This window comes from Macrobrachium rosenbergii, chromosome 23 (genome assembly GCF_040412425.1).
Source record: "Macrobrachium rosenbergii isolate ZJJX-2024 chromosome 23, ASM4041242v1, whole genome shotgun sequence".
NCBI lineage: Eukaryota > Metazoa > Arthropoda > Malacostraca > Decapoda > Palaemonidae > Macrobrachium > Macrobrachium rosenbergii.
Window position 1 is genome coordinate 33514714 of NC_089763.1, and position 26806 is coordinate 33541519.

The following is a 26806-nucleotide window of genomic DNA, read 5'->3' on the forward strand; positions in this document are numbered from 1 at the left end:
TCCCCTCTGAAGATATTTATAAGAGGCTTCAATTATGGATAATGGATTTTGTTGACTTATTCGCAAGGGTTCGTGACGTCACGCGGTTGGAGTGGGTGACTGTATAGGCCTAACAGTTTTCAAAAAAGCGTAAGTTGCTTTAAAATGAGCTCAAAAGCGTCTCTCAATATGCTCTTGACAGCTGTTTTTTATAGGCTAACAGTTTTCAAAAAAACTTAAGTTGCTTTAAAATGAGCTCAAAAGCGTCTCTCAATATGCTCTGGACAGCTGTTTTTTTTTTACAACTGTTTTTACTGTGTTTATTCGGTCTACAATTAGAAAATAAAATAAAAAAAAAAGTTTCTTTGATTCTCCTGTTTCCATAAACCAGAATGCTTCCAGAAAAATACAAAGCATTGATGAAACTTGCAGTGGGCCACACCTAGGCCTAAGAGTCAATAAAGAAGAGTGTGATTAAATAATAAGACGAACTGTGAAGAAGTTTTTAAGTAAATTTAATCATTTATTTTTCCCCACTTGAATTTAAGTCGTCCCCACCTATATTAAACAAATATAAGGTGTACTTTCGAAATGGCACAGCAGATGGCTTTGCTTTTGGTGTTGATCAGTTTTTATATTCGATAATAGATGGCTCTGTTAGCTACTGTATTTTTGCGTTGCATCATTTATTTCTGCTTCCTTGGCGTGGAAAAAAAAACAAACTCGAATTTGTATCTCCTGAAGAGTTATAGCAGCAGTTATAGTGTAGTGGTACTAATGATTACCTTGGAGTGATTTATTTAGTATAACCAGGCTGCTCTCCGCGTAGTGGTACTAATGATCACCTGAATATGGAGTGATTTATTTAGCCTATCCAGGCTGCACTCAGCGAAGTGGTACTCATGATGAAACGAACCCTAGCAAGCGGGTGAGAGTGACGGTGAGTCCCAACTACAGTAGGCCCGAGAGCCAATGGATTTTACAAAGACTCGCTAAAAATCTTTTACTTTCTCTGCGAAGAATCTTTTCATCTTTGGATAAACGGAGCATCTCATTCAGGAAGCGAACAAGAGACACAACAAAAGAGGCAGTTTCCCTTTCTCTCGGTGAAGAATGAGAGAAGAAGAAGGTAACAAAAAAAAAAAAAAAAAAAGATCCATTCATCTGACCTGATCCAAGTTCGTTTTTATTATTTTCTGTTTAGTTTCTGTGTGGTTAAGAGGTGAGAAATGAAAGTGATTTTCTAATGCAGTTTAATGGGAATTCTTTAGCGTGAGGGTTATGTATATATATGTGTGTGCATATATATATATATATGTACATATATATACTATATGTATATATATGTATATTATGTGTGTGCATTTTATATATACATATATATGTATACATTTTATACATACATATAAAATGGAATGAACATTTCCCTTCAATTAGAGTCAGCATTTTTCAGCTGAAATTTGGTCTGCATAGTAAAACCACAAATCTTTTAAGTCGTGCACATTTCATTTTAAGATTATTATGTTTATTTCATCTGTATTTTATAATTTATTTCTATTTGCTTTTCAATATTCATATTTTCCCCCAATGCGTCACATGCTAGATATCATTAGATAAAAAAAGTTAAGTATACCTTAGTTTAACCAGACCACTGAGCTGATTAACAGCTCTCCTAGGGCTGGCCCGAAGGATTAGATTTATTTTACGTGGCTAAGAACCAGTTGGTTACCTAGCAACGGGACCTACAGCTTATTGTGGAATCCGAACCACATTATAACGAGAAATGAATTTCTATCACCAGAAGTAAATTTCTCTAATTCTTCATTGGCCGGTCGGAGAATCGAACTCGGGCCCAGCAGAGTGCTAGCAGAGAACGATACTAACCCTTCCAATGAGGAACTAACATTAGATAAACAGATAACATATCATTGGAGATGAATAAAAGCTAGGTGACTGGATATTGGCCATTATTACTATTATCTTAAAAGAACATATTATAATGATAATGGTTTCATTAAAGGGACAGCATTTAAACAATCATCATCATTATTATTATTTTTATTATTGATCAGTAAAATGGCTTCAATGAAGGTAGAGAATTGCTACAATTATGATCATCATTAATGTCGTTAGTATTATTTTTGTTGTACATGTTGCTATCATTACAACACTGATAATAATAATAATTATTATTATTATTAATATTTGTTAAATAGAATGGCTTAAAAGAGGGTCCATTACCTTCATACATTTTATCATTATTATTGTTTATTATTATTATTGTTGTTATTATTATTATTATTATTATTATTATTATTATTATGAGCTTGAAGAATCTGCTCAGCGTACCATTCCAGTCTATGGGAAGACTCAGCAATTGTGGAATGAACAGAAACTCTTTTAGACAAAGTAGCTGCTTCATCTTGAAAACACAAACACACACACACACACACACACACACACACACACACACACTCACACACTTTCCCACCACCCCTCTTGAAGAACAGAATCCAAAAGTGATTTTTCATTTCTTTGAAAACCGACGATGTTCAAGACAAAAGGCGGTAATTTTATTATATTTTTTTATTTAAACGAAATTTCTCAAGGAATCCACCAACTGGTGAAAGTAATATGGACAAGATGTTGGTCCGTCATTACTAAATGCGGAAGGTTTGCGGACCTGTAGTCGTTTACTGTATAATATATGCTGTATACCGTATATACAATGTTATATGATTTAAAATTCATTCGTGTCTCTTGGGACTTACATTAATTTTTTTATTCAAGCACAAACGTCCATATGTATGTGTGTATATATATGTATATATGAATTATATATATATACTGTAGATATAGATGTAGGTATATAATATATATATATATATATATATATATATATATATATATATATATATATATATATATATTCCTATTCTAATCACAGTGGAGACATTAGTTCCATATTCGAAACACAACCACAAAATCAACTCTGTCAACGTCGATGACCTAAGCCACTGCGACGCCCGTTCCTTGAATCAAAGTCAGTCAATCGACCTCAGTTCCTGGCGGATATGAGAATGTCCTGGTCCTTCGACCTATGCGACATAGGAATATTTCGCGGGGTGAGGTCACCTCCCGTCCCTCTGGTGGCGAGAAAGTGAAGTTCTGGAACAGGGCCGCCGAGAAGATGCTCATTTCCATCCTGGCCAGAGATTCTCCCAAGCAGCTTCTTTTGCCTGGAAGAAGGAAGGGATGCGTGGATGGATAAAGACAAGATAAATGAGGCATGTTGAAAGAAAAAGGAAAATGTACAAGAATAATGGACACTTTGGAACAACGAAGAAATGGATGGATAAAGATGGATAAACGAAAAATGTTAATCAATAATAATAATAATAATAATAATAATAATAATAAATAATCATTATAATAATAATAGCAAAGGAAAACTGATGAGGTTACAGAAGGTAGTGTAAATATTATTGAAAAATTTTGTTTTTGGCGCATGTGAAAACATTCAGTTAAACCAGAGAGAGAGAGAGAGAGAGAGAGAGAGAGAGACCACAAAAATCTGAATGAGGTCTGGGTTAACTCACAGTGACACCCAACTGAATAGGGAAGGTGAGAACCTGAAACTAACCTAACCTAACCTAACCTAACATAAACGTGTAACTGCGTCTACATAGATACCATCAAACAGACCATTCCTCACTTCTTCCCACATTACCTAGTAAAAATGGAGCGAATCCTTCCTTGTGGGAAATGAATTTTCCTTCTTTGTCCAGGAACCTTTCGATCCTAAACTCCTGAGGACTTTCCCAGTACTGTGGATCATTGTGCGCAATGCCAACCATACCGAAGACAAGCGTGTCCTGAGAATTTAAAACAAAAAGATAAATAGAATAAGGATGATATAACACTGCATAAATATGTATATATATTATTATATCCGTGTACGCCTTTTCCTGTTCGAAGGTGTGGCTGTCACATGTTGTTTTGAGAGATTTTGTTGGCTCCATGCACTTTCTTTGACTTCCTGCTAGTATTTGTGCCTATTCAAAGCTAGGTCAACTGGTGTGGGCAGGTCAGTAATGAACCAAGTCTTGCAAATGCAAACCCGAAACTCTACCTCAAGATTTATCTCTAGTGGGACACAACTCAAATCTGTTTCTTGAAAAATTCATCGAGTCTGCCGAAGTAGGCACCTGGTATCCTATGGCAAAGGGCACGGTGCTGGCAATCTCAGCCCACAAAAATCTGAATGAGGTCTGGCTTAACACATGGTGCCACCCAACTGAATGGGGAAGGTGAGAACCTGAACCTATCCTAACCTAACTTAACCTAACATAAACATGTAACGGTGAAAACGTAAGCCACATAGATACTGTCAAGCACACCATTATTTCCTTAGCATTCCACATACTGAAAACTTCCATATGCTGATAAAATCAATTAAAATATTTAATAATATAGTCGACTTATCCTGAAAACGGACACGTAGGCCTACCTTTGGCACAAGGTATCCTGCTAGGTGGGTATCCTCAGGAGGGGTGTGAATGACGCCAAAGGGCACGAGAGAGCTCATTCGAAGGACCTCGTGGATGAAAGCCTCGAGCAACGGTAACCTGAATATAAATTGGCATTTGAAACAGCAGGTTAAATTGTCAGCTACAGTGGCAGTCCAACTGTAAGTTCAATCTCAGTTCAAACGGTTCAAACCCTCAGTTTTGTCCCAGTATCGGATACAGGATGAGGGTTTAAATGCAAAGATGAAATAGCAGGTTAAATCATCAGTCCTAGTGAAATTCCAGCTAGTAAACCAAATATCAGTGAAAGGGATTATTGTTCTCAAAATGAGAGTTTATCAAACTAAGATGGTCCCAAGCCCAGATGAAAGAGTGCTGAGGGCATAGTTAATGACTCTTCCCACTTAATAATGTTAACTGAAACTTGCAGCAGTCCTTAGCAGTTTGGTACAAGCGCCAGTGGGTTACAGAAGAGTGAAATTGTTATTGAAATGGCAACGAACAGTTTATATCAAATAGCCTATGAAGCCACTAACTTGCTAAGCCAACTTTCTCAGTACTTAGACCCAGTTGTGAAAAAAAGAGAATGAACGCTGGAAAAAGTTACAGGAACTAAACCATAGTGAATAAGATACGTAAGAAATAGCTAGCTAATGCTTACAATAAAAAAAAGGAAAGATTAATACAAGCAAATTAAAGCAAGAGACAAACTTATAATTACTGAGACTTGTGTTGGTTGGTAGGAAACTCCCCACGAGGCACCACTTCGTCAATTTGCTTCTGAACTCTCTTCTGGACATCCGGGTACTTGGCTGCATAGAGTATTATCCACCTGAGCATGTTGGAAGTCGTGTCGAAACCGGCAGCAAAAAGATCGAAGATGATTCTCATCAGGTCGACCTCTGAAAACCAGGTTGATTTTTAGGAGGATATGTGAGAGCTAAGTTCACTTTAGTTCAAGATGTGAACAGATGAAGATTACTCTTATTACATCATCTAGGCCCACCGAAAGTCAAGCTTCGTTTTTGGGAGGAGATAGAAGCAAAATCGTTGCAAATTCATTTTCCTCAAAGATGATGGAGGAGGGATTCTCTCTTAAGTAGTACTTACCATCGAAGAACTCTGCAATTTCGGTTTTGTTGTTCATCTGAATGAGATACTCGTCGATAACGTTCTCTGGGTGACTGGCGTCCAGCTGGGCCTTCCTGGTTGCTATTGTTTTCTACGAAGAAGAAGAAAACTGTAAGCATCTGGAGAATGGAGATACGCATGTCTTGGTCAAGAAATGATATTTGGAAAGGCGAGGTTGAGAAGGACGAGATGTTATGAGGTTGTCAACCGCTAGAAGAACGAGTCTGGGAGGGATATGTGATTGCCTGAAAGTAGAAGAAATCTAGGAGGGTATGAGGTTGCCTAATAGTAAGAAGAACAGCCTCAACCAAAGCCACCCAAAACAGCTCCAACCAAAGGCACTCACCCTTAGCAGCCTCAATGAAAGGCACTTGCTCTACATCCTAGACCAAAGTTACTCACCCCAAACAACCTCAACTACACGTACTCACTGCAGCACCCTCAAGTACTCACCCCAAACAGCTTCTTCGCAGCAACCACAGTCTGCTGCAGAGCGTCCACTCGGAAGACTTTGTTGATGACGAATTTCGGGAAAATTTTCTCCAAAACCGGAGATGCCAAGAAGAGGAACAGCGCCATAGAGTCGTTCTGGAGTGTTCCCATGATCTTGATGAAATCACTGACCTCTTCGTCGTACAGGTCGTACCTTCGACCTAAAAGGAACAGATACATAATTATCCTAAACTTCGACTGTAACCATTGAAGAATAGAATCTGGAATCTTCTACAAATGGGAGACATTTGCATTAGACAACTCTCACCCCTAGCTCATGTCCCTGGAGATCAAGAGGCTACGCTGGCATAAGAGCATCTTAACATGATATTAAAGCGTTTACTAATATTATAATATAAAATCTCTCAAACGTTTCTATGATATAAATAAGTTCATTGCAAAGACCCCACTTGCTCACAACCATTGCAAAGACCCAACTCACTTGAAACCATTGCAAAGACCCCAGTCTCTCAGAACCATTGAAAAGACCCCACTCACTTGAAATCATTGCAAAGACCCCACTTGCTCGCAACTATTGCAAAGACCCCACTTGCTCGCAACCACTGCAAAGACCCCACTCACTCACAACCATTGCAAAGGCCCCACTAACTTGAAATCATTGCAAAGACCCCACTCACTCACAACCATTGCAAAGACCCCACTTACTCACAACCATTGCAAAGACCCCATTCACTTGAAATCATTGCAAAGACCCCACTCTCTCACAACCATTGCAAAGGCCCCACTCAAAATCATTGCAAAGACCCCACTCGCTCGCAACCATTGCAAAGACTGCACTCACTCACAACCATTGCAAAGACCCCACTTGCTTGCAACCATTGCAAGACACCACTCACTCACAAACATTGCAAAGACCCCACTCACTTGCTATCAATGCAAAGACCCAACCTATTAGCAGTCATTGCATGGACTCAACTCACTCACAACCATTGCAAAGGCCCCATTCACACGCAACCATTGCAAAGACCCAACTCACTCACAATCATTGCAAAGACCCACTAACATACAATCATTGCAAAAGACCCAACCCACATGCAATCAATGCAAAGGTCCAACTCACACACAATCAGTGCAAAGACCCAACTCACTCACAATCATTGCCAAGACCCAACTCACACGCAATCAGCGCAAAGACCCAACTCACGTGCAATCAATGCAAAGACCCAACTCACATGCAATTAATGCAAAGACCCAACTCACTTGCAACCATTTGCCAGACGACGTTCAGAACGGCGATGTTAATAGACTGTGGAAACTTGGAAGGCTTTCCAGCGTATCGCTGGAAGTCCTCGACCAGACAGCGGGCTTCGTGGATGATGGCTTCGTCCAGGCTCGACTTGCCCATGCCCAAATCTCTCAGGTTCCGCAGGAGGAACCGCCGGGCATTGACCCACCTTGACCGTTGCTCATGATCACGCCTGGGTGATTCAGGGTCATCGTTTGAGTAAAGAAGTAATGATCATAGTTTGAGTAAGAATGTGATGGTTGCGGTTTGAAAGAGCGAGAACTTAACAAGAACTTTAGAACGGCTTAATAATACCTCCTACAACACAAGGTAATCTACTTGTTTATATTCAGATACTTTAAGAAAAGGTCAAGGTCACCTGCTTCCTTCCCGTCGGTCAGGAAATGGAATCCTTCGTTTTTGGGACGGTCCGAGAACTCCGCCTTTCCCAGGGCGTCCTTCATCAGCTTGTAGTCGCAGATATAGAGAAATTTAATTCCGAAGAAGTTTATCCTGCCACCCAGGAATAAAGAAATGGAAGAGGGCTCCATAAATGACAGGAAATTGCAGGAAAAGAAGGGAATAAGCTGACATAGCATAAGAGTTTTCTTTTTTTTTTTGTATGTGTAGAAATTAAGGTTGGAATATAAAATTTAGGCCAAAGGACAAGCGCTTGGACCTATAAGGTCACTCAACTCTGAGTATTATGTTGAAACAAATGTTATAAGCGGGTGGAAAGTAAGATGGAAGAAAGAGAATAGTCAAAGACAAGGAATGAAAGGGGTCGCAGTTAAGGGCCGAAGGGACGCCGCAAAGAACCTTAAGTAATGCCTACAGTGCACCACGTCAGGTGCTCTGATGGCACTCCCCTCTTACGGGTTTTTTTTATGTATGTATCCCAAATATGACAATAAGATATGGACACTTCCGGGCTGCTCAGGAGCAAGAGCCCGTGCAAGCACATGGCTAGCTAATCTAGATAGAATAGACACGGAAATAATATATTTACAATTTAGACGGAAAAAGTGACTTACATGAATACATCGCCATATTTCTTCCGGTAATCCACGATTTGCTTCAAGTTGTAAGCCATGATGGTGCCCATAATCGGATACCCACGAGGACCTAGAATATTAAATATTATCAATAATAAATAAAAAAGGGTAATGTATCTACTTATGACTCAGAGAGGGATTCGTACCTTGAGGTATCTCACCTATGGTGACGTCATTCATCTACACTCTGGATGTCAGTGACGTATTGCACGCATTGCAGGAGGTAATTACAAAAATCCTCGGACTGCAATTGGGACTGTTTCAAGACCAAGAGCCCGTGCTGGCATAAGGCCAGATTAATTTAAAACAACGGTTCCCTGAGGCATCAACTAAAAGGCGTTACGTGACTCACGTCTTCTGTAAATTGAAAGAATTTGGACTTTCGTGACTGTGTTTGAGTTCGAGTGCTCTCTCTCTCTCTCTCTCTCTCTCTCTCTCTCTCTCTCTCTCTCTCTCTCTCTCTCTCTCTCTCTCTCTCTCTCTATATATATATATATATATATATATATATATATATATATATATATATATATATATATATATATATCTTATAGTCTGTGTACGTATTTGTTTGTATATTATCTGTGTAGATATGGAAGTGGTTTCTCTCTCTCTCTCTCTCTCTCTCTCTCTCTCTCTCTCTCTCTCTCTCTCTCTCTCTCACCTGGAGGAAATCCCTTAGGTCTCGTGAGCCAATGGCGAAGGATGAGAACGAGGGAGAGGAAGAGAATTAATTCGAGAATCATCTTGTTGGGAATTCTCCTCCGTTCAGAACTGAAAGAGAAAAAGAAAAAAAAGATGAATTTATCTATTTACTGAAACAAAAAGGTCATGAGCTATGTAAGTATAAACATGTATGCATATTATTATTATTATTATTATTATTATTATTATTATTATTATTTTTTAGTTTTCATTGTTTAATATCTGTTTTATGTTTGTTTTATTTAATTTGATTTACCCTTTGCTCTATTTATTTTTCGGTAATAATAATGGTGTCACAATAACAACGTAAAGCTGAGGCGAAGAATAAAATTAAATTGAAAAAAATTCAATAAATTATTAATCATAGGAAGAACATATGACCCCAGCGTTATCGTCATATTCCAATAACCTTTTTTCCTCCTCTAAAAAAAATGTAATCATTAACTAAGGCTACTGCATATTATTATTATTATTATTATTATTATTATTATTATTATTATTATTATTATTATTATTATTTCTCAGTTATAATTGTTTTATGTCCTTCATTCACCTCCTTAATTATTTTTTGTTATTTCCCTTAGGTAGTTTTTTCTGTATTTCTCTATTTCCTATTCGTTAATAATAATAATAATAATAATAATAATAATAATAATAATAATAATAATAATAATAACGTGAAACAAGAAAGAAAAATTTAAATGAACGTACAGCCTGATTATTATTATTATTATTATTATTATTATTATTATTATTATTATTATTATTATTATTATTATTATTATTATTATTCTACGATACGAGCCACAAGGGATATTAACTCGGAAAACAAGTTTCGGGAAAAAATGTATAATGAAAAACAGAACGGAGGGAATTAGCAAGTAGATAAAGACAAATTACCAAAACAGATAAGTAGCAAAAAAAAAAAAAAAGCAAATGATTACAAGTCAGAAGAAAGAAAGAGACAGAGTGTTAGAAGACCACGTATTTTTCCTCGTAAGGTGATTAGATAAGGAGGGGAAAAATTCAGTGGAGAAATAATCACATGACGTTAAAGCTTAACACAACCACCGCACCCCTCTGGTTCGGTGATTACAAGTTATACGCTCCAAATGGGCGCCGTGTTTAGTACCAGTCCCTTTGGGGATGAACGTAAAAACATGAACAAAAGACGGTATATATCGTAAACACACAACAAAAGACTTAAATATAAAGAAAAGCATAAACAATAAGCGGCAAATATCATCAACGCAAAACAAAAGGCATAAACAAAAGGTGGTAACTATCTCGACGCTGGTGCAGATTTCACCCTTTGGGATTCAGCTTAAACCAAATCACGAGAAAAAAATATATATATTTTATCTTAGTTTTTTCTTTTATAATGTAAAGGCTAATTTTTCTTATATTTCACTTCAAACCCGACCACCTTAAAGAAATTGATTCTACTATCATCACGTCATGTATCTGACATGCGCCATAATCGATCACATTTCAACTTTATATTTTTTTTTCATGTCAAACCTCACCAAATTAGCCTCTTCTCAACTTTTGTCATGAACTACTAATTGTCTCATCAAAACAAAAGAATAGATTTCATCCTTTCCGGATGATCATTTCAAACCCCACCCCCCAAAAAAAGAATGGATACTGATTTTACCGTAAATCCTGTGGCTGGCTTCGGATTCACCCAAAAGCAGGCAGACACGTCTTGACACAATGAGTTATTAACGTCTACTGTTATGGGAGACAGCAGGAGACACTATATAAAGGCCATGATTTCTTTGCAGCTGCCAAATAGCGCTATCCTGAACCACTTGTGCTTGCATGTGACGTCACTGTCACCGAGAGGAATTAGAAATTGCTTTTCCTTATTTATTTTTTAATCTTTTTTCTTTTTTAAGCTTAGTGGGATTTCCTGTTAGACCTAAAGAAATGGTAAGAAAGATGAAACGCTTCTGGTCCTACTGCTAAATTCTCTCTCTCTCTCTCTCTCTCTCTCTCTCTCTCTCTCTCTCTCTCTCTCTCTCTCTCTCTCTCTCTCTCTTTTCCCAGAAGAAAAAGTTTAACCTTCGCTTCGATTAGGCCTATTCCTGAGTACTTAGGAGCCAATTTTTGCTTTGTGAATAGTATTTCTGGTCAGTTATTTAATCGTCATCACAGTTTAAAGATTTTCTCTGCTCCCTCTATTAAAACGTAGAGAATTATCGTTCTTTGCCCTATATAGGCCTACTTCATTATTCAAACTAACGGTCTTCGGAACTCGCAACAAAAGGATCTGCCGGGTTGCAAAAAAACAAAAAACTTTTCCTTGTATTTTCTGGAGATGTTTTAACGTGTGTTTGTGTGTATGTGTGTTTGTGTGATGTGTCTGCTTGTGTGTGAAATCTGTCAACAACTGGGACACCAGAAGGATACATTTCTTCTTGAGCCAACTTAACGGATGAAAGACATCAAATTGTAAGTTTATGAATGACTTTGTCAAAACAATATCGAATCAGCGTTCATAACAGGAACAAGAATATTCCTTGGAATCCATCAAATCCTTTCAGATGCGTCTTGTTGACAAATAAACAAACAAAATAGAAACACACGTGAACAACTAGTCTCACTCTATAGCTTCGTTCACTGAAATCCAAAATAACCTTGACGGCTGTTATGCAGAGAAAGACAGACGAACAAACAATAATAAAAGAAACGAAGAAGTGATACCGATAGCAAAAGAAAGCATGGCAAAACACAAAGCAGTTTAAGTATGCAACAACAGTCATAATGACACGCAAGCTTGCATCAAAGCACCGAGTCAAAGTGACTTTGCAGAGAGATAGAGAGAGGAAAGAAAGCTCTAGATCTTTTTTCATGACTCCGATATTATAAGAAAATATGAGATTTCGTCGTTCTTATCAGAGTGATGAACACAAAGGCTATTCTGGAGGTCGTTCGGTCAGTGAAGTTCAGGAACGTTGTTGGTCTGGGTCGGTACTTGGATGGGAGACCTCGATATATATGAACCCACACCTCCTAAGGTAAAACATGCATATATATGCCTTCACAAGATTAAACCCAATGGTTATTATAGTAGCCAGTGACTGTGCAATTAGGCCTAAGCCCTAAATTTACTTTAGGTTATAGGCCTTATGCTAATTGCGTACGTTCCCCCCCCCCCTAAAGAATTGTGAATATCATGATTAGTTGAGTTGCTGTACTGATAGCGTCTAGTTTTATCTTCCTCACGTTCCTAAGAGTAATTTGAGGTAGTCATTCTGGTTATCTAAAACAGAAAGTATATGTTAATTTCATGTATTTATTATTTGTCTCTGTAATCACTTCCTTTTTTCCACGTCTGAGCATCCAAATTCTAATGAAGCTTTTGAATAAATATGGAATTTTTTGGTTTGTTCTATAACGTATATTTGATAGATAAAATAAAGAGTTTAGGTCAAAGACCAAGCGCTGGGACCTATGAACTCATTCAGCGCTGAAACGGAAATTGACAGTAAAGAGGTTTGAAAGGTGTAACAGGAGGAAAACCTCTCAGTTGCACCACGAATCAACTGTTAGGAGAGGTTGGAAAGTAAGATGAAAGAAAGAGAATGCGGACGGATGCTAAGTAAAAGGAATGAAAGGAGTTGCAGCTAGGGGTCGAAGGGACGCTGCAGAGGAGCTCAAGTAATGCCTACAGTGCACCGCATGAGGTGCACTAACAGCATTAACCCTCTTACGGGATTTTAACGTATATTTGACATCGTCTGGATCAAGGTCTAGACCTTGGTCTGGATAGTATAACAAATCTTTCATTATTCTCCGTCCTTCTATTCCTCTTTTATTTACAGAACATTGTACAGATACAGAATTATTGTATCACACGAACGCGTATTACTTATTTAAAATGATCGTCGAGACGAAGGAAATAGACTCAAGTTGCCATCATTTAACTAACCCAGAAGTCTTTAGGCCGATTTCTCCAGTTCTTTTTCTGTGATTCCCTTTGTGTATGTCTTTATCAGTTACTTGTCACAATGAACACATCGCTTCCTCATCTATCGGCTGATAGTGTTGCATTGCACTATGAACGGTTGCTCTAATATGGTGCAAATGTCTACCGTGAAGCCACCCCGCCTTGTATGGTTATTAACGGATGAGGGACTCAGTTTCCACAAATTGCTTTTCTTTTCGTAACGACGAACATTCCCCTAATCGCCAATCACAAAATTCTTTCAAAAAATAATATGTGATACCACGAAAAAGTATCTAAAAAATGGAATTAAATAAATGACCAGAAATCTGATTCACAAAGCAAAAATTGGTTCCCGTGCACTCAGGAATAGGTCTAATGGAAGTAAAGGTTGAACGTGTTCCATATGGAAAAAAGAGGGGGAGAGAGAGAGATAGAATTTAGCGATAGCACCAAGAGCATTTCATCTGCCTTACCCTTTCTTTAGGCCTAAACGGACAATCTTTCTTAGCTAGCAATAAATAAATAAATAAGGAAAAGCATTCTCTGATTATTCATCTCGGTGACATTGACGTCACATGCAAGCACAAGTGGTTCGGGATAGCGCTATCTGGCAATGGCAGGGAAAGCATGGCCTTGATACAGACACTCGGTTTGTACCCAATCATGACAGTGTACATTTTTAACCCCCCTGAGTGGACATGTTTGTCTGTTTTGGGTGAATCTGAGGCCATTCGCACGATTTACGGTAAAACCAGTAACCATTTTTGTTTTGTTTGAAATGATCGTCAGGAAAATGAGAGATCTATTTATTTTTTTCTTTGACGATGCAATTAGAAATTCATAAAAAGAGCTGAAATGAGGCTGATTTGGCGTCAGGAAATGATTCCCAAAATTGCAGTGTGACTGATATTCATAAATTTCAGATGAATAACCTGATGATATGTAATCAAGTTTCTAAAGTGATTGTATTTGAAGTGAATTACAATATTATCCTTATTGTGAACAGGTTTCGTCTACCGAAATTTACGCTGAATCCCAACCGGTGACATCCGGATCAGCGTCAAGATAGTGAATGAAATCGTGTGATTCTTTTTCTTCACAACTTTGTATTTTGCGAGGAAAATTACTTTGCTATTTTAGTCTTTATTCACTTGTAATTCTTCTCTCCGTTCTGATTTTTAAAATGTTTTTTCCCAATTTGCTTTGGGTTAATATCCCTTGAGGTTGGTTCTGTATAATAATAATAATAATAATAATAATAATAATAATAATAATAATAATAATAATAATAATAATAAAGCTGTAGGTTAATTTCACTCTTCTCTAATATTCCATATTATTATTATTATTATTATTATTATTATTATTATTATTATTATTATTATTATTATCACAGAAAAAGAAAGAAAGGTAAAGAATAAATTATATACGAGAAATAAAAAAACACAAGGGAGATAAAACAACGGAAACTACGAATAATAATAATAATAATAATAATAATAATAATAATAATAATAATAATAATAATAATAATAATAACATCCATGCTTTCATGTTTATATTATGTTTATATATAACTCGTGAATCTTTGTTTCAGCAATTAAAGCAGTTAATCTCATTTCTCTCCTTCCAGTTCTGAGTGGATGAGAAATCCCGGACAACGATGATTCTCGAATTCATTCTCTTCCTCTCCCTCGTCCTCATCATTCGCCATTGGCTCACGAGACCTAAGGGATTGCCTCCAGGTGGGTGAGAGAGAGAGAGAGAGAGAGGGTAGGGGCGCACTCGTACGGAGGCTTGGGGACAGGGAGGGGAGGATGGGGAAACCACGCTAGCATAGAGACGATGAAAATAAAAATAATAAAGATAAGCATAATGAAAATATAAATATGAAAATAGCAGAAGTAATAAGGGGAAAGGATGGGGATTCTCCACACACACACACACACACACACACACACACACAGGGTAATAAGAGTAGAATTGTTTTCCCAAATTACAGAAGAAAACGCCCTTCAGTGATGTCTCCAGGAATCCGTTGTTTTAAATTAACCTGGCCTTATGCCAGCGCGGGCTGTTGCTTCTAACCCGTTAACCAATCTGAGGATTGTTGATTACATCACTGATATCATGGGGATGGGATGGTTTAAACCGATGACGTCACTAAATGAGAGATCCCGCAAGGTATGAATCCCTCTCTGATACATACACAGACACATTACCCTTTTTTATTTATTAATAATAAATTTTTTCGTTTTACAGGTCCTCGTGGGTATCCGATTTTCGGCAGCGGTGTGCCTCTTGATATGAAAAAGGTCGTGAATTACCAGAAGAAATATGGAGACGTCTTCACGTAAGTGAGAAGTAGCCTACTGACGCCAACTTTCATTTTGCTTGAAAATAAGTAATATTTCTACTTTTGATCTTTATATCTTGATATATATATCTTATATATATATATATATATATATATATATATATATATATATATATATATATATATATATATATATATATATATATATACAAAATCTCTTATATAATGTCAATTAATATTCTTTCCCTATAATTTTTCTATCTTTTTCTTGTCCTGCTGACTTTGTTTATTATTTAATGGCAGGCTAAACTTCTTTGGAATTAGATTTCTCTACATCTGCGACTACAAAATGATGAAGGACGCCCTGGGAAGGACTGAGTTCTCGGACCGGCCGAGTTCGGAAGGGTTCCATTTCTTGACCGACGGGAAGGAAGCAGGTAACTGCAACCCCTTTCATTCCTTTTACTGTACCTCCATTCATATTCTTTCTTCCATCTCGCTATCCACCCTCTCCTAACAGTTCTTTCATAGTGCAACTGCTTTGAGGTTTTCCTCCTGTTACACCTTTCAGACCTACCCACTCCCAATTTCCTCTCCAACGTTGAATGACCTCATAGGTCCCAGTGCTTGGGCTTTGCCCTAAATTGTATGAATTCCATTTCATTGATCTTTTCTTAAAGCTGACCTTGACCTGTTCTGAAAATTTTATATATATATATATATATATATATATATATATATATATATATATATATATAAATATTATATATATATATATATATATATATATATATATATATATATATATATATATATATATATATGTATGTATGTAGGTACATATTTTCCTCATTTCACACTAAAGGTTGTTCCAGGAAACAGAGACCTTTAAAGGTACAATTTTCCCAATCCTTGGCCATTGCTTCTCTCCCAACCACAACTATTATATTTTTACTCAAACTATGGCCATTACTTATCACTCAAATTATGACCATCGATTTCTTACTAAACCGTGACTGTTACTGGACCAGGCGTGTTCGTGAGCAACGGTCGAAGGTGGCTCAATGCCCGACGGTTCCTCCTCCGGAACCTGAGAAACTTGGGAATGGGCAAATCGAGCCTGGACGATGCCATCATCCACGAAGCCCGCTGTCTGGTCGAGGACATGAAGCGGTACGCTGGAAAGCCTTCCAAGTTTCCAGAGTCTATTAACATCGCCGTTCTGAACGTCGTCTGGCAAATGGTTGCAAGTGAGTTTGAGTCTTTAAAATGGATGTAAATGAGTTGGGTCTTTACAATGGATGTAAATGAGTTGGGTCTTTACAATGAATGTAAATGAGTTGGGTCTTTACAATGAATGTAAATGAGTTGATTCTTTACAATGATTGTAAATGAGTTGAGTCTTTACAATCATTGCAGGTGAGTTGAGTCTTTACAATGACTGTAAATGAGTTGGGCTTTAAAATTACTGTGAATGAGTTGGGTCTTTTACAATGAATGTAAATGAGTCAGGTCTTTACAGTGGCTGTAAATGAGTTGGTCTTTTGCAGTGGCTGTAAAATGAGTTGCGTCTTTACAGTGATTGTAAATGAGTTGGGTCTTTACAATGGATGTAAGTGAGTTGGGTCTTTGCAAATGGCTGTAAGTGAGTTGGGCCTTTTACAACGAATGTAAATGATTTGGGTCTTTTGCAATGACTGTAAATTAGTTGTGTCTTTGCAATGACTGTAAATGAGTTGGGTCTTTACAATGATTGCGAGTTGGGCCTTTGCAGTGACTGCAGGTGAGTTGGGTCTTTGTCATGGCTGCAAGTGAGTTGGGTTTTCACAGTGACTGCAAGTGTGTTGGATCTTTGTAATGACTGCAATGAGCTGGGTCTTTGCAGTGATTGCAAGTGAGCTGGGTCATTGGAACGATTTAGAGTGAGCGATGATCGCAAATAAGTGTCTCAAGTAGCTGTTAATGTCATATTAAGATGGCCTTATGCCAGCACAACCTCTTAGTCTTCAGAGATATGAGATATGGATGGAAATTGCCAAAAGGATAGGGAAAGTGGCTGATTATCGCAGAATTTTGGAAAAATTTTGTCTTATAAAAATGTCTCACGTTTGTAAAAGACTTAAAAAATTCTGTTCTTCAATTATTATACTCTGAGTTTATGATGACTATTCATCTTTTCCTTGGTAGGTCGGAGGTATGACCTATATGATGAGGAGGTCAGCGATTTCATCAAGATCATTAAGACGCTTCAGGACGACTTCTTTGGGTTTGTCATCCTCCAGACTTGCCCGATCCTGAAGAAAATTCTCCCAAGATTTATCATTAACAAATTCTTCCGACTGGAAGTTCTGGAGAAGACTGTGGTTGCTGCGAAAAAGCTGTTTGGGGTGAGTGCCTTTGACTGAGGCTGTTTGGGTTGAGTGCCTTTGGTTGAGGGTGTTTAGGGTGAGTGCCTTTGGTTGAGGCTGTTTTGGGTAGTCCTTTGGTTGAGGCTGTTTGAGGTAGAGCCTTTGGTTAAGGCTATTGGGGATAGTGCCTTTGGTTGAGGCTCTTAGAATAGAGTTTCTACCACCAGCTGACCTCTTGTATCACCTAAGACAAGTTCTTCATTCTTTCTCTGCCAGGCAAGCTTTTTCTTTCTTACTCTCGTTCTTCTACCATTAGGCAGCTCTCTCTCTCTCTCTCTCTCTCTCTCTCTCTCTCTCTCTCTCTCTCTCTCTCTCTCTCTCTCTCTTAGACTCATTATGTTACTCTTAGGAAACCTCTTTCTTTCATAGATTCGTTCGGCTACCATTAGGCAGCCTTTTATTACTCTAAAGGTTGTTTTCTACCATCTGACTACCTCTTGTGTCCTCTTTGACTTCTGTTTATTGTTAGGCAACCTCCTTTCCCTTAGATTCGTTCTTCTGCTGTCAGGCAACTCTTTTCACTCTTTGGACTCACCCTTCTACCAATCCATAGGATCCCGTACCCTCTTAAATGTGTTCTTTTCCGTCTGCAAGCCTCTTCCAGTTTGAGACTCACTCTGAAACTGTATCTCCATAGCCACTTTTGCTCTATCATTCCCATATATTGTACTGCACTAGTGGTAAATTCCTCGATTTAATTTTCGATTCCCGCCTTACCTGGAAGGAACATATCCTATCAATTAAAAAAACTGCTCTCCAACGTCTTTGCCTCCTTCAAACTTTGTCCCACGTTACTTGGGGTGCTTGGCAGCAAAACGCTTACTCGCCTACATGAAGCCCTGATTCTATCTGTTCTGAATTACGGAAGCCATGTGTACTCTTCAGCTTCCTCCTCCCTTCTTGGCCTTCTAGACCCGGTGCACCACCTAGGACTAAGATTGGCCCTTGGGGCCTTCCGCTCATCGCCAATAGAAAGCCTTTATGCCGAATTAGGACTACCATCCTCAGGACCCACTGACCATCACTTACCCACTGACAGGCCCTCCTCGTTCTTAGGTATTATACCAGATTTCACCAATTCTCTACCTTGAAGCTATACAGTATACCTGAGTCCCTTCTTGCTAAATTTACTAACAATCCCAACCAACCCAGCCCTTTCTCTATCTGTATGAAAACCCTCCTTTCTCACTCTTCATCCCCACAAGTGGCAATTCTTCCATTCTATATCCACATTTTCCCACCTTGGGTAATCCCCATTCCCTCAGTCTGCCCATCTATACTACATCATTTTTCAAAACTTAAAACTCCCTCCCGTATTCTATGTTTTAATTTCTTGGAGAACATATCGATGCATGACGCTAGCACCCCTGACCTACACAGATGACTCCCAAATCCCCTAAAGGAACTGGGGCAGTGGTCCTCTTCCCCACCAAACATTTTCAACTGCTCTTACCACCAGTGGCAAGCATATTTACAGCAGAACTATATACTATTCTGTTTGCACTTAAGCAACTCCTAATCCACCCCTTATCATCCTTTGTTATTTTCACAGTCTCAGCTAACTCTTTAACCCTTATCCAATCTATTGCCTGCACACATCCTATAGTCTGTGAAATTTGAGATTGGCTTTTTCGCATTTCAGTGCAGAAAAAGGTAATCTGCTTCAGCTGGACCCCTGAGCCATGTAGGCATCCTAGGCAATGAGCAGGTGGATGTGTTGGCCCGATCTGAAGCTTTGCCTGGATGCCCACTTTTCAAAACCATCCCATGTTCAGGTTACTTCCCCATTTTTCTGTGACTACCTATACTAAGTCGCTGGCAGTCTTTCTGGACTAGTATCTCGAATAACAAGCCCTGCACAGTCAAACCTACCATAATACCATGGTTAAATCCATGTCACAAGAAAAGGCAATGGGAAAAGCACTTGCCTGACTGCGTTCATTCATGCAAATCTAACTCACTCTCATTTGGTGAACTGATCCCCTCCAACACTGTGTCCAACTTTTCATGCCCCTCTTTCAGTATCCCATATAATCCTTTCCTGGCCCCAACACAAAGTCGCACGCAACAGAGCACTGCCCAGCGTAACCTCTCTTCCCTGTCCACCTCTGCTTCAAGATATTCTCACCAAAACAGAACACTTCTCCATAGAAAGTGTAATCTACTTCCTTCAACAAACAAACATTCTCCATCAAATATGACCTATCAATCACTAACTTTGACTATACTTTGTCTATAAATAGCATAACATAGCACCATAAGGTCTGCATGACTTGGTGCTTAATGGATCTTAATTAATTCTTCCTAGGCAACATTCCAAAGATCCCTTCTTGACCGAGGGAAGTTTGTTTCCATTCTCCAGATGTTTACGTTTCTTCTTCTTCACAGAAAACGATAGAAGCCAGGAAGGCCGAGTTGGACGTCAGCCACGCAGAGAATGTGATCGACGAGTACCTCATTCAGATGAACGAGAAAACGGATGTTGCAGAGTTCTTCAGTGGTACGTAATTCAGGAGGTTCCATCCAACATTTTCTGAAATTAAAACGAACCTTAACTCTCACATAGATTTTGAAACGGATCTCACGTTCCACACATCCATGTGTCTCCTAATGATTGACCTGGCTTTCAGAGGGCGACCTGATGAGAGTTATCTTTGACCTGTTTGCTGCCGGTTTCGACACGACCTCCAACATGCTCAGGTGGATGATACTGTATGCAGCCAAGTACCCGGACGTCCAGAAGAGAGTTCAGGAGCAAATCGACGAAGTGGTTCCTCGTGGGGAGTTTCCTACCAACCAACACAAGTCACAGTAATTATAATTTTATCTCTTGCTTTTATTTACTTGCGTTTGTGTTCTATCTTTTTGGTGTTTCCATAGCCTGAGTTATATCTAATTTACTTTGTTTGCCTTAGTTTATTTCAGGTAATTTCCTTTGTTATATTTCCTGAGTCATTTCTAATTTACTTTGTTTGCCTTGGTTTATTTTAGGTAATTTTCTTTGTTATATTTCTTTCTTTCTTCATAAAGGGGCCTAAGTTTTTAGGAAGTTGGCTTAGCAAGTTAGTGGCCTTTTAGGCCTGTTGGACATCAACTATATTCATGGTCATTTCAGTACCCATTTCACTCTTCCTGACTTTTCGACATCCATGTCCCATTATGACCTAGTGACGCTTGTGCTAAACTGCTATAGGTAGCTACAAGTTTTGGCTAACATTTTTTTCTCAGAAAGAGTCTTGATGTTATTTGCAGCGTCCCTTTGGACCCTAGCTGCAACCCTTTTCATTCCTTTTACTATACCTCCATTCATATTCTCTTTCTTTCATCTTGCTGTCCACTTTCTCCTGACAGTTGTTACACTTTTCAAACCTTTCAAGTCCACTGTTCCCTTTTTGAATCCTCCTAGAGGTTTGGCCTAAATTCTGTATTCCATTCCATTCCACAGAAAGTGTCGTTACCCACGCACTCAGCAATCCTCTTTCGCCTGGGTTTGAGACCGGCTTAGATGAATGATGTCATCTAGGCGAGCTAACAATCCCTTTCACTGATATTTTGATTGATGGCTGGGTTTTCACCATAAATGACATTTTAACCTGCCATTTCAAACAGACATTTTTATTTCAGATTATCTCAGTGAAGCAGCCCTCATATTTTATCCTAATCTGAGATTGGACTGAGTGTATGAACCATTTCAACTGAGATTTAACTTGCAGTTGGACTGCCAATACAATAGGCCTTATAACCCCTGATGTCTGACATTTTGAATTTGGTTTATCTTTGCTTTCAAACTTTCATCCCTTATGCGAGGCCTGGAGCTAGATTGAGATTTAACCTACAGCTGGACTGAGATTTAACCTACAGTTGGACTGAGATTTAACCTACAGTTGGACTGAGATTTAACCTGCAACTGGACTGAGATTTAACCTACTGCTGGACTGAGATTCAACCTACAGCTGGACTGAGATTTAACCTACCTCTGGATTGTTGCTGTAGCTGACATTTTAACCTGCCATTTCAAAGGTCATTTTAACTTCAGGTTGCCTTTGCTGGAAGCCTTCATCCATGAAGTCCTTCGAATGAGCTCCCTCATACCCTTCGGTGTCATACACGTCACTGGTGCGGATACCCACCTAGCAGGATACCTCGTGCCAAAGGTATGGGTCTGTTTTCAAGATAAGTCGTTTTGGCGATTTTTTTTACTGTATGCTTTTATATGTATATTTTTATGTAAATCCACACATATATGTATATTTTTATGTAAATCCACACACACACACAATATATTCAACTAAATGCCTTTCCTCATATAATGAGATGGCCAGCCCCATGCCTTCTCTTCCTTATCTGAGACCTTCAACTGTCGACTGATTTCCAGGTGCTTAATTCAACAGACTCAATGGATAGATCAGGAAACAGACTTTAATCGTTTTTGTCCCCCTGGGATCAATCTGGAGACTAGTTGATGAGGTTAGGTAGAGTTCTAGGCTTCATTTGCAAGGCCTGTGGTTCTGTCCTGACCTGCCCCACACCAGTCGACCCAGCTATGGAAAAGTACTAAATGGGAGGTCAATGAAAGGGCGTGGAGCCTGCAACCCCATCTCAGAAATGACATGTGGTAGCCACGCCCTCTACCAGGGAAAGCAGTATATTAAAATATATAACTGCATAATTATGCATTGTATTCTTATCCTTATTCCATTTATCTAATTGCTTTCTATTTCCAGGGTGCATACGTCTTCAGTATGACAGGATTTGCCCATCAGGATCCACGGTACTGGGAGAGTCCTCAAGAGTTTAGGATCGAAAGGTTCTTGGACGAGGATGGAAAGTTCATTTCCCACAAGGAGGGATTCGCTCCGTTTTTGATTGGTTAGTGTAGGAAGATGTGACTCTCTCTCTCTCTCTCTCTCTCTCTCTCTCTCTCTCTCTCTCTCTCTCTCTCTCTCTCTCTCTCTCTCTCTCTATTGGACCTATTCTGTATAATTAATGGCATTTTGCGGCTTTAAAAAAAAGTTTCCTTGTTCAACTAAAACAATTATCATTATTATTATTTACACTCCAGCAATTACTTCTTTCAGCATTATCTATCTTTCATCCACCCATCAATCTATCCTCCCATAATGCCGATTGTTCCTTTACACAACCCTTCTTTATTTATCCATCTTTACCCATGTATCCATTCCTTCTTCCAGGCAAAAGAAGCTGTCTGGGAGAATCTCTGGCCAGGATGGAATTGAGCATCTTCTCAGCAGCGCTGTTCCAGAACTTCACTTTCTCGCCGCTAGAGGGACAGGAGGTCGACCTCACCTCGCAAAATGTACCCTTGGCGAATTTTTCGAAGGACCAGGACTTTCTCATATCTGTCAGAAATTGAGACTGACTGATGATTGGTTGTGTGTGTCTGTCTGTCGGTGCATGTGTACGCACGTATGCAAGCTCATATTGACAGGACATCATAGACCGAGTGCTCTCTACAGTTTTAAATAGCATCATTGAATTTCTAGCTATTGTTATCTAAGCTTTTTCTTTTATGTATTATACAAGAAGTTTTCAATAAAGTAAATATCATTGCAATATGTCAGTTCATATCCTATCGCGTTTTCTTCAATCAACAGAGCTAGATTAGAAACTTCTGATGTCTCATCTTGTAAATAAACAAGACAAAGAAAAAAATCAAATCAAAGCATAACATAGTAGGCAAAAAAAAAAAAAAATGCATAAAATTTGCAGACCAGCATGAAAGAATGCAATTAATAACAATATATGAAAGAATGGTTTCGTCAAACGGAACCTCCAAATGTTTACATCACTCCAGATATGAATATAGTTTTATTCTGTCATGAGGCAACTCTATAGCCATCTTAGACATCCCAACAAACACAAATAGAACTGCGCATGCCCCAGTCAATACAGTACAATATGTCCCGTGTTGTTAACTGATTCCTTTTGAGGCTATTAATGGGTTGTACTGGAAGCGGTTGTTGAAACTTGGTAACAAGGCGGCTGGGACCTGGCGCCATTGAGCGCACTCGCTCTCTGGTTGCTGTCGAGTAAGAAGTTGAGAACGTCTTCCTTACTGTTACTGACTGCCAAGTTAGACCTTGTGTTTTTGTTATGAGAGTTGTGTTTACTAAGGAAATGGTGTCTATAGGGGGTGTGAAGGATGTTAGCGAAAGGACTGAACCTTCATGCTCTCTGTTTAGATGATAACTACATTTGCAAATTGGCTTTACAAATGGATCTACAGCTGTTTTGGGAAGGTTTCGTCATACCTGGTCTGACTTGCCCAAAGGTAAGGAGCTGCAACTTCTCCCCAGAGCTTAAGAATGGCTGCCAGTTTTGCTTAGCAGATATTTTGTTGCCTTATCAGTTAATTTAGTTAAGTTTTGCTGGATTGATAGTGAACAGCCATAGTAATAGCCTGCGCAGGTATATAGTTAATAAGGATGAGGGAAATGTGGAAACTGCGCATTGGGGAAATATGTAGGCTAAAGCTTTTGATATGGTTTGAAATATTAGATTGCAAGTAAGTGCTTTTAAAAAATTATATGAAAGTATTGGAAGTATATTAAAAAATATATAGCCCATGAATGGGCTCTTTCCAAAATCAGACACTGGATTAGGTATCAGGGTCTGTATACCAAATGCAAAAGCATGAGGGCTGTGTGGCATCTGATATTAAATACGTTGTTGCAGAAACTATTTACAGGGCCATATCAGTGGTGCAATATTAGTGTGAAGCAATGTTCCATCATTCAACTATGGAAATATCTGTCGGCCTTTCCTGAAGTATAAGTTTGTGATTTGTAAAATGTGTAAAGATACTGGTACTCTTGAATTAGGCTACTTATCCAGAAAAAAGTTGTTGTATAACCTTACTTGACGTCTGTGGGTTTGCAAGTGGCCTTAACAGTTAGTGAATATTGCCATTATATCATGGTACGTATAGACAACCACAGGAAAGGTGAAAATCAAAGACCAGGTGCCAAGCTCCTTCGTGTATTGCGTACGCTTCTTCGGGGGTACATGGACTGTGCTTATGCAGTCGATTAACATACAGGATCTGTATTGGTAAGGTTTCTGTATTTCATCTAACTGAAATTGGCAGTATTCTAGTGCGGACGTGGTCGTTTCGGCCGTAAGTCACTTTAGGCCGTAACATCCAAAACAATGTAAGACGTTATGTTTATGGCATTTACCGTTATTATTTTATGTTTTACGTACATCCCCAAAGGGCTGGTACTAAACACAGCGTCCATTTTGCACGTAAACGTGCTTACGGCCTAAATGACTTCCGGCCGAAACGACCCGACCTCTTCTAGTGGGTGTTGTTACTGTTATATGCTATTTTTTAAATGATCAGTTAACCCTGGCAACATTGACAGTATTTGCGGTATGCGATTTAATTGCAGTCCCTTAATTCGTTTTCTGATACCAGGTGGAGACTGAATATTAATTTCCATAAATAAGCACGATAGCCATTATTGTATCGTGACCAGCAGTGTCTTGTGTAGGCTAAGAAATGCATTGCATGATCAGAACTGGGACTGTTGGTTTCCAAACATTTATTGCTAAAAGGGAATAACTTGTAGTAAAATAAGTCACTTTAGACAACTGTAGATAGGATATTGTGATATGTCACCATTTTATATCTGTAAGTACATTGTTAGTAAATTAGTAATTAATTTATCACAGGTTTTCTTTTTATTTCTATCACAGTAGTGTATTCCTTGCAGACTTGTTGTTTGATATCTTTCAGTTCATTGTTAGTAAATTAGTGATTAATTTATCACGGATTTTCCTTTTTTATTCTTATCACAGTAGTATATTCCTTGCAGACTTGTTGTTGAGGGACAAATTAGTGTGGTCTGGTATGCTGACTTGTATCTGTAGTACGAGTTTTCATGAACCATGGAAAGAAAGCCCCCTTGCACCAAATGTATGCTGACTGCATTCTAGACGTTGTTGTCTCATCCGTTTGTGGCAGAATACCTGAAACTGGTGCTTGCAGGACAGACCACTAATTCAATAACTTTAAAAAGAGTCAGTTAACACCAAGGGACACCTGAAGGCCATTAGTGCCATCAGTGCAACTCGCGTGGTACACTGTAGTCTATAGGCTTTACTTATGGTTCTTTGCAGAATCCCTTCGGCCCCTAGCTGCCACCCCTGTAATTCTTTTAGCTGTACCTCTGTTCATATTCTCTTTCTTCCATTTTGTTTTCCATTGTTTCCTAACAAATGTTTTACAGGGCTGCTGTGAGGTTTTCCTCAGCCTGTCAAACCCTCTACTCCCTCTAGTGCTGAATGACCTCATAGGTCTAAATTCTATATTCCAGTTCCAACACCAAGGGGCTTATTGTACTGTACTGACTGGAGCATGTGCAGTTCTCATTAGTGGTTGCTAGGGTGTCTCAGATGGCCATAGAGTTGCCTCATGACCGTATAAAAGTACTAAATGCTTTTATTTCCGTTTGATGAAAGCATTCTTTTATAAATTTCTATTAATTTTATCTCTTTCTTGCTGATCAGAAAATTTTATGCATTTTCTTTGCATACTTCGTCATGCAAAATTGGAATTTTTTGTTTTTGGTCCTGTTTTTTTATAAGAAAACAGACCAACCATTGAAAATCTACCTCAGTCGACTGAAGGAAATAGTGTATGAAATTATGTATAGTATATGAAATATTCTTCATTGAAAACTTCGAGTTTCCTACACTAAAACATAAAGCTTAGTCAATAATAGATGGAAATTCAGTTTAAAATAAAAAATTGTACATATCATATCAGTGGCAACTAGGGGGGGCGGGGGGTGGGGCGGTCCGTCCCGAGCGGCACTGTCGGGGTGGGGGGGCCACTCTGGCATCTTTTGAGCAGGTCTGGTCTGGCATAATTCTAGATTTTCTAGCATATTTCGCATGATCGAAACACTGAACAGCGACTTATTGACTCTGCTGTTGGACAGCGAGCGATTTTTGACAATGGCAA

At 38.6% G+C, this 26806-nt stretch overlaps 2 protein-coding genes across 3 annotated transcripts; one reads left to right on the forward strand and one right to left on the reverse strand.

Annotated features, from left to right (window-relative positions):
- Nucleotides 1-2854: 2854 nt before the first annotated feature.
- On the reverse strand, nt 2855-10919 carry LOC136851452 (cytochrome P450 2L1-like). Its single transcript, XM_067125542.1, is given in 12 exon segments — nt 2855-3218; nt 3710-3854; nt 4490-4607; nt 5230-5410; nt 5619-5730; nt 6093-6292; nt 7353-7550; nt 7553-7570; nt 7757-7890; nt 8412-8502; nt 9097-9206; nt 10795-10919. Coding segments are annotated over 11 exon segments (1470 nt in total). The 5' UTR covers nt 9179-9206; nt 10795-10919; the 3' UTR covers nt 2855-3027.
- A 1111-nt stretch (nt 10920-12030) lies between these two features.
- LOC136851454 (cytochrome P450 2L1-like) lies at nt 12031-23391 on the forward strand. 2 transcript variants are annotated; one of them, XM_067125545.1, is made up of 11 exons: nt 12031-12160; nt 14726-14837; nt 15355-15445; nt 15713-15846; nt 16441-16659; nt 17597-17796; nt 20206-20317; nt 20448-20628; nt 21854-21971; nt 22542-22686; nt 23010-23391. In XM_067125545.1, the coding sequence occupies exons 2-11, from the start codon at nt 14756-14758 to the stop codon at nt 23189-23191; spliced, it is 1464 nt and encodes a 487-aa protein (XP_066981646.1). In that variant the 5' UTR covers nt 12031-12160; nt 14726-14755; the 3' UTR covers nt 23192-23391. The 2 variants fall into 2 exon arrangements, with proteins under 2 accessions (XP_066981646.1, XP_066981645.1); XM_067125544.1 differs by lacking the exon at nt 12031-12160 and adding an exon at nt 13733-13837.
- Nucleotides 23392-26806: the final 3415 nt, after the last annotated feature.

Coding starts and splice junctions, on each gene's coding strand:
- LOC136851454 (XM_067125545.1), top strand. CDS start 14,756: ATGATTCTCGAATTCATTCTCTTCCTCTCCCTCGTCCTCATCATTCGC. Junction 17,797..20,205: donor CTGCGAAAAAGCTGTTTGGG/GTGAGTGCCTTT, acceptor TCTTCTTCACAG/AAAACGATAGAAGCCAGGAA. Junction 22,687..23,009: donor ATTCGCTCCGTTTTTGATTG/GTTAGTGTAGGA, acceptor TCCTTCTTCCAG/GCAAAAGAAGCTGTCTGGGA.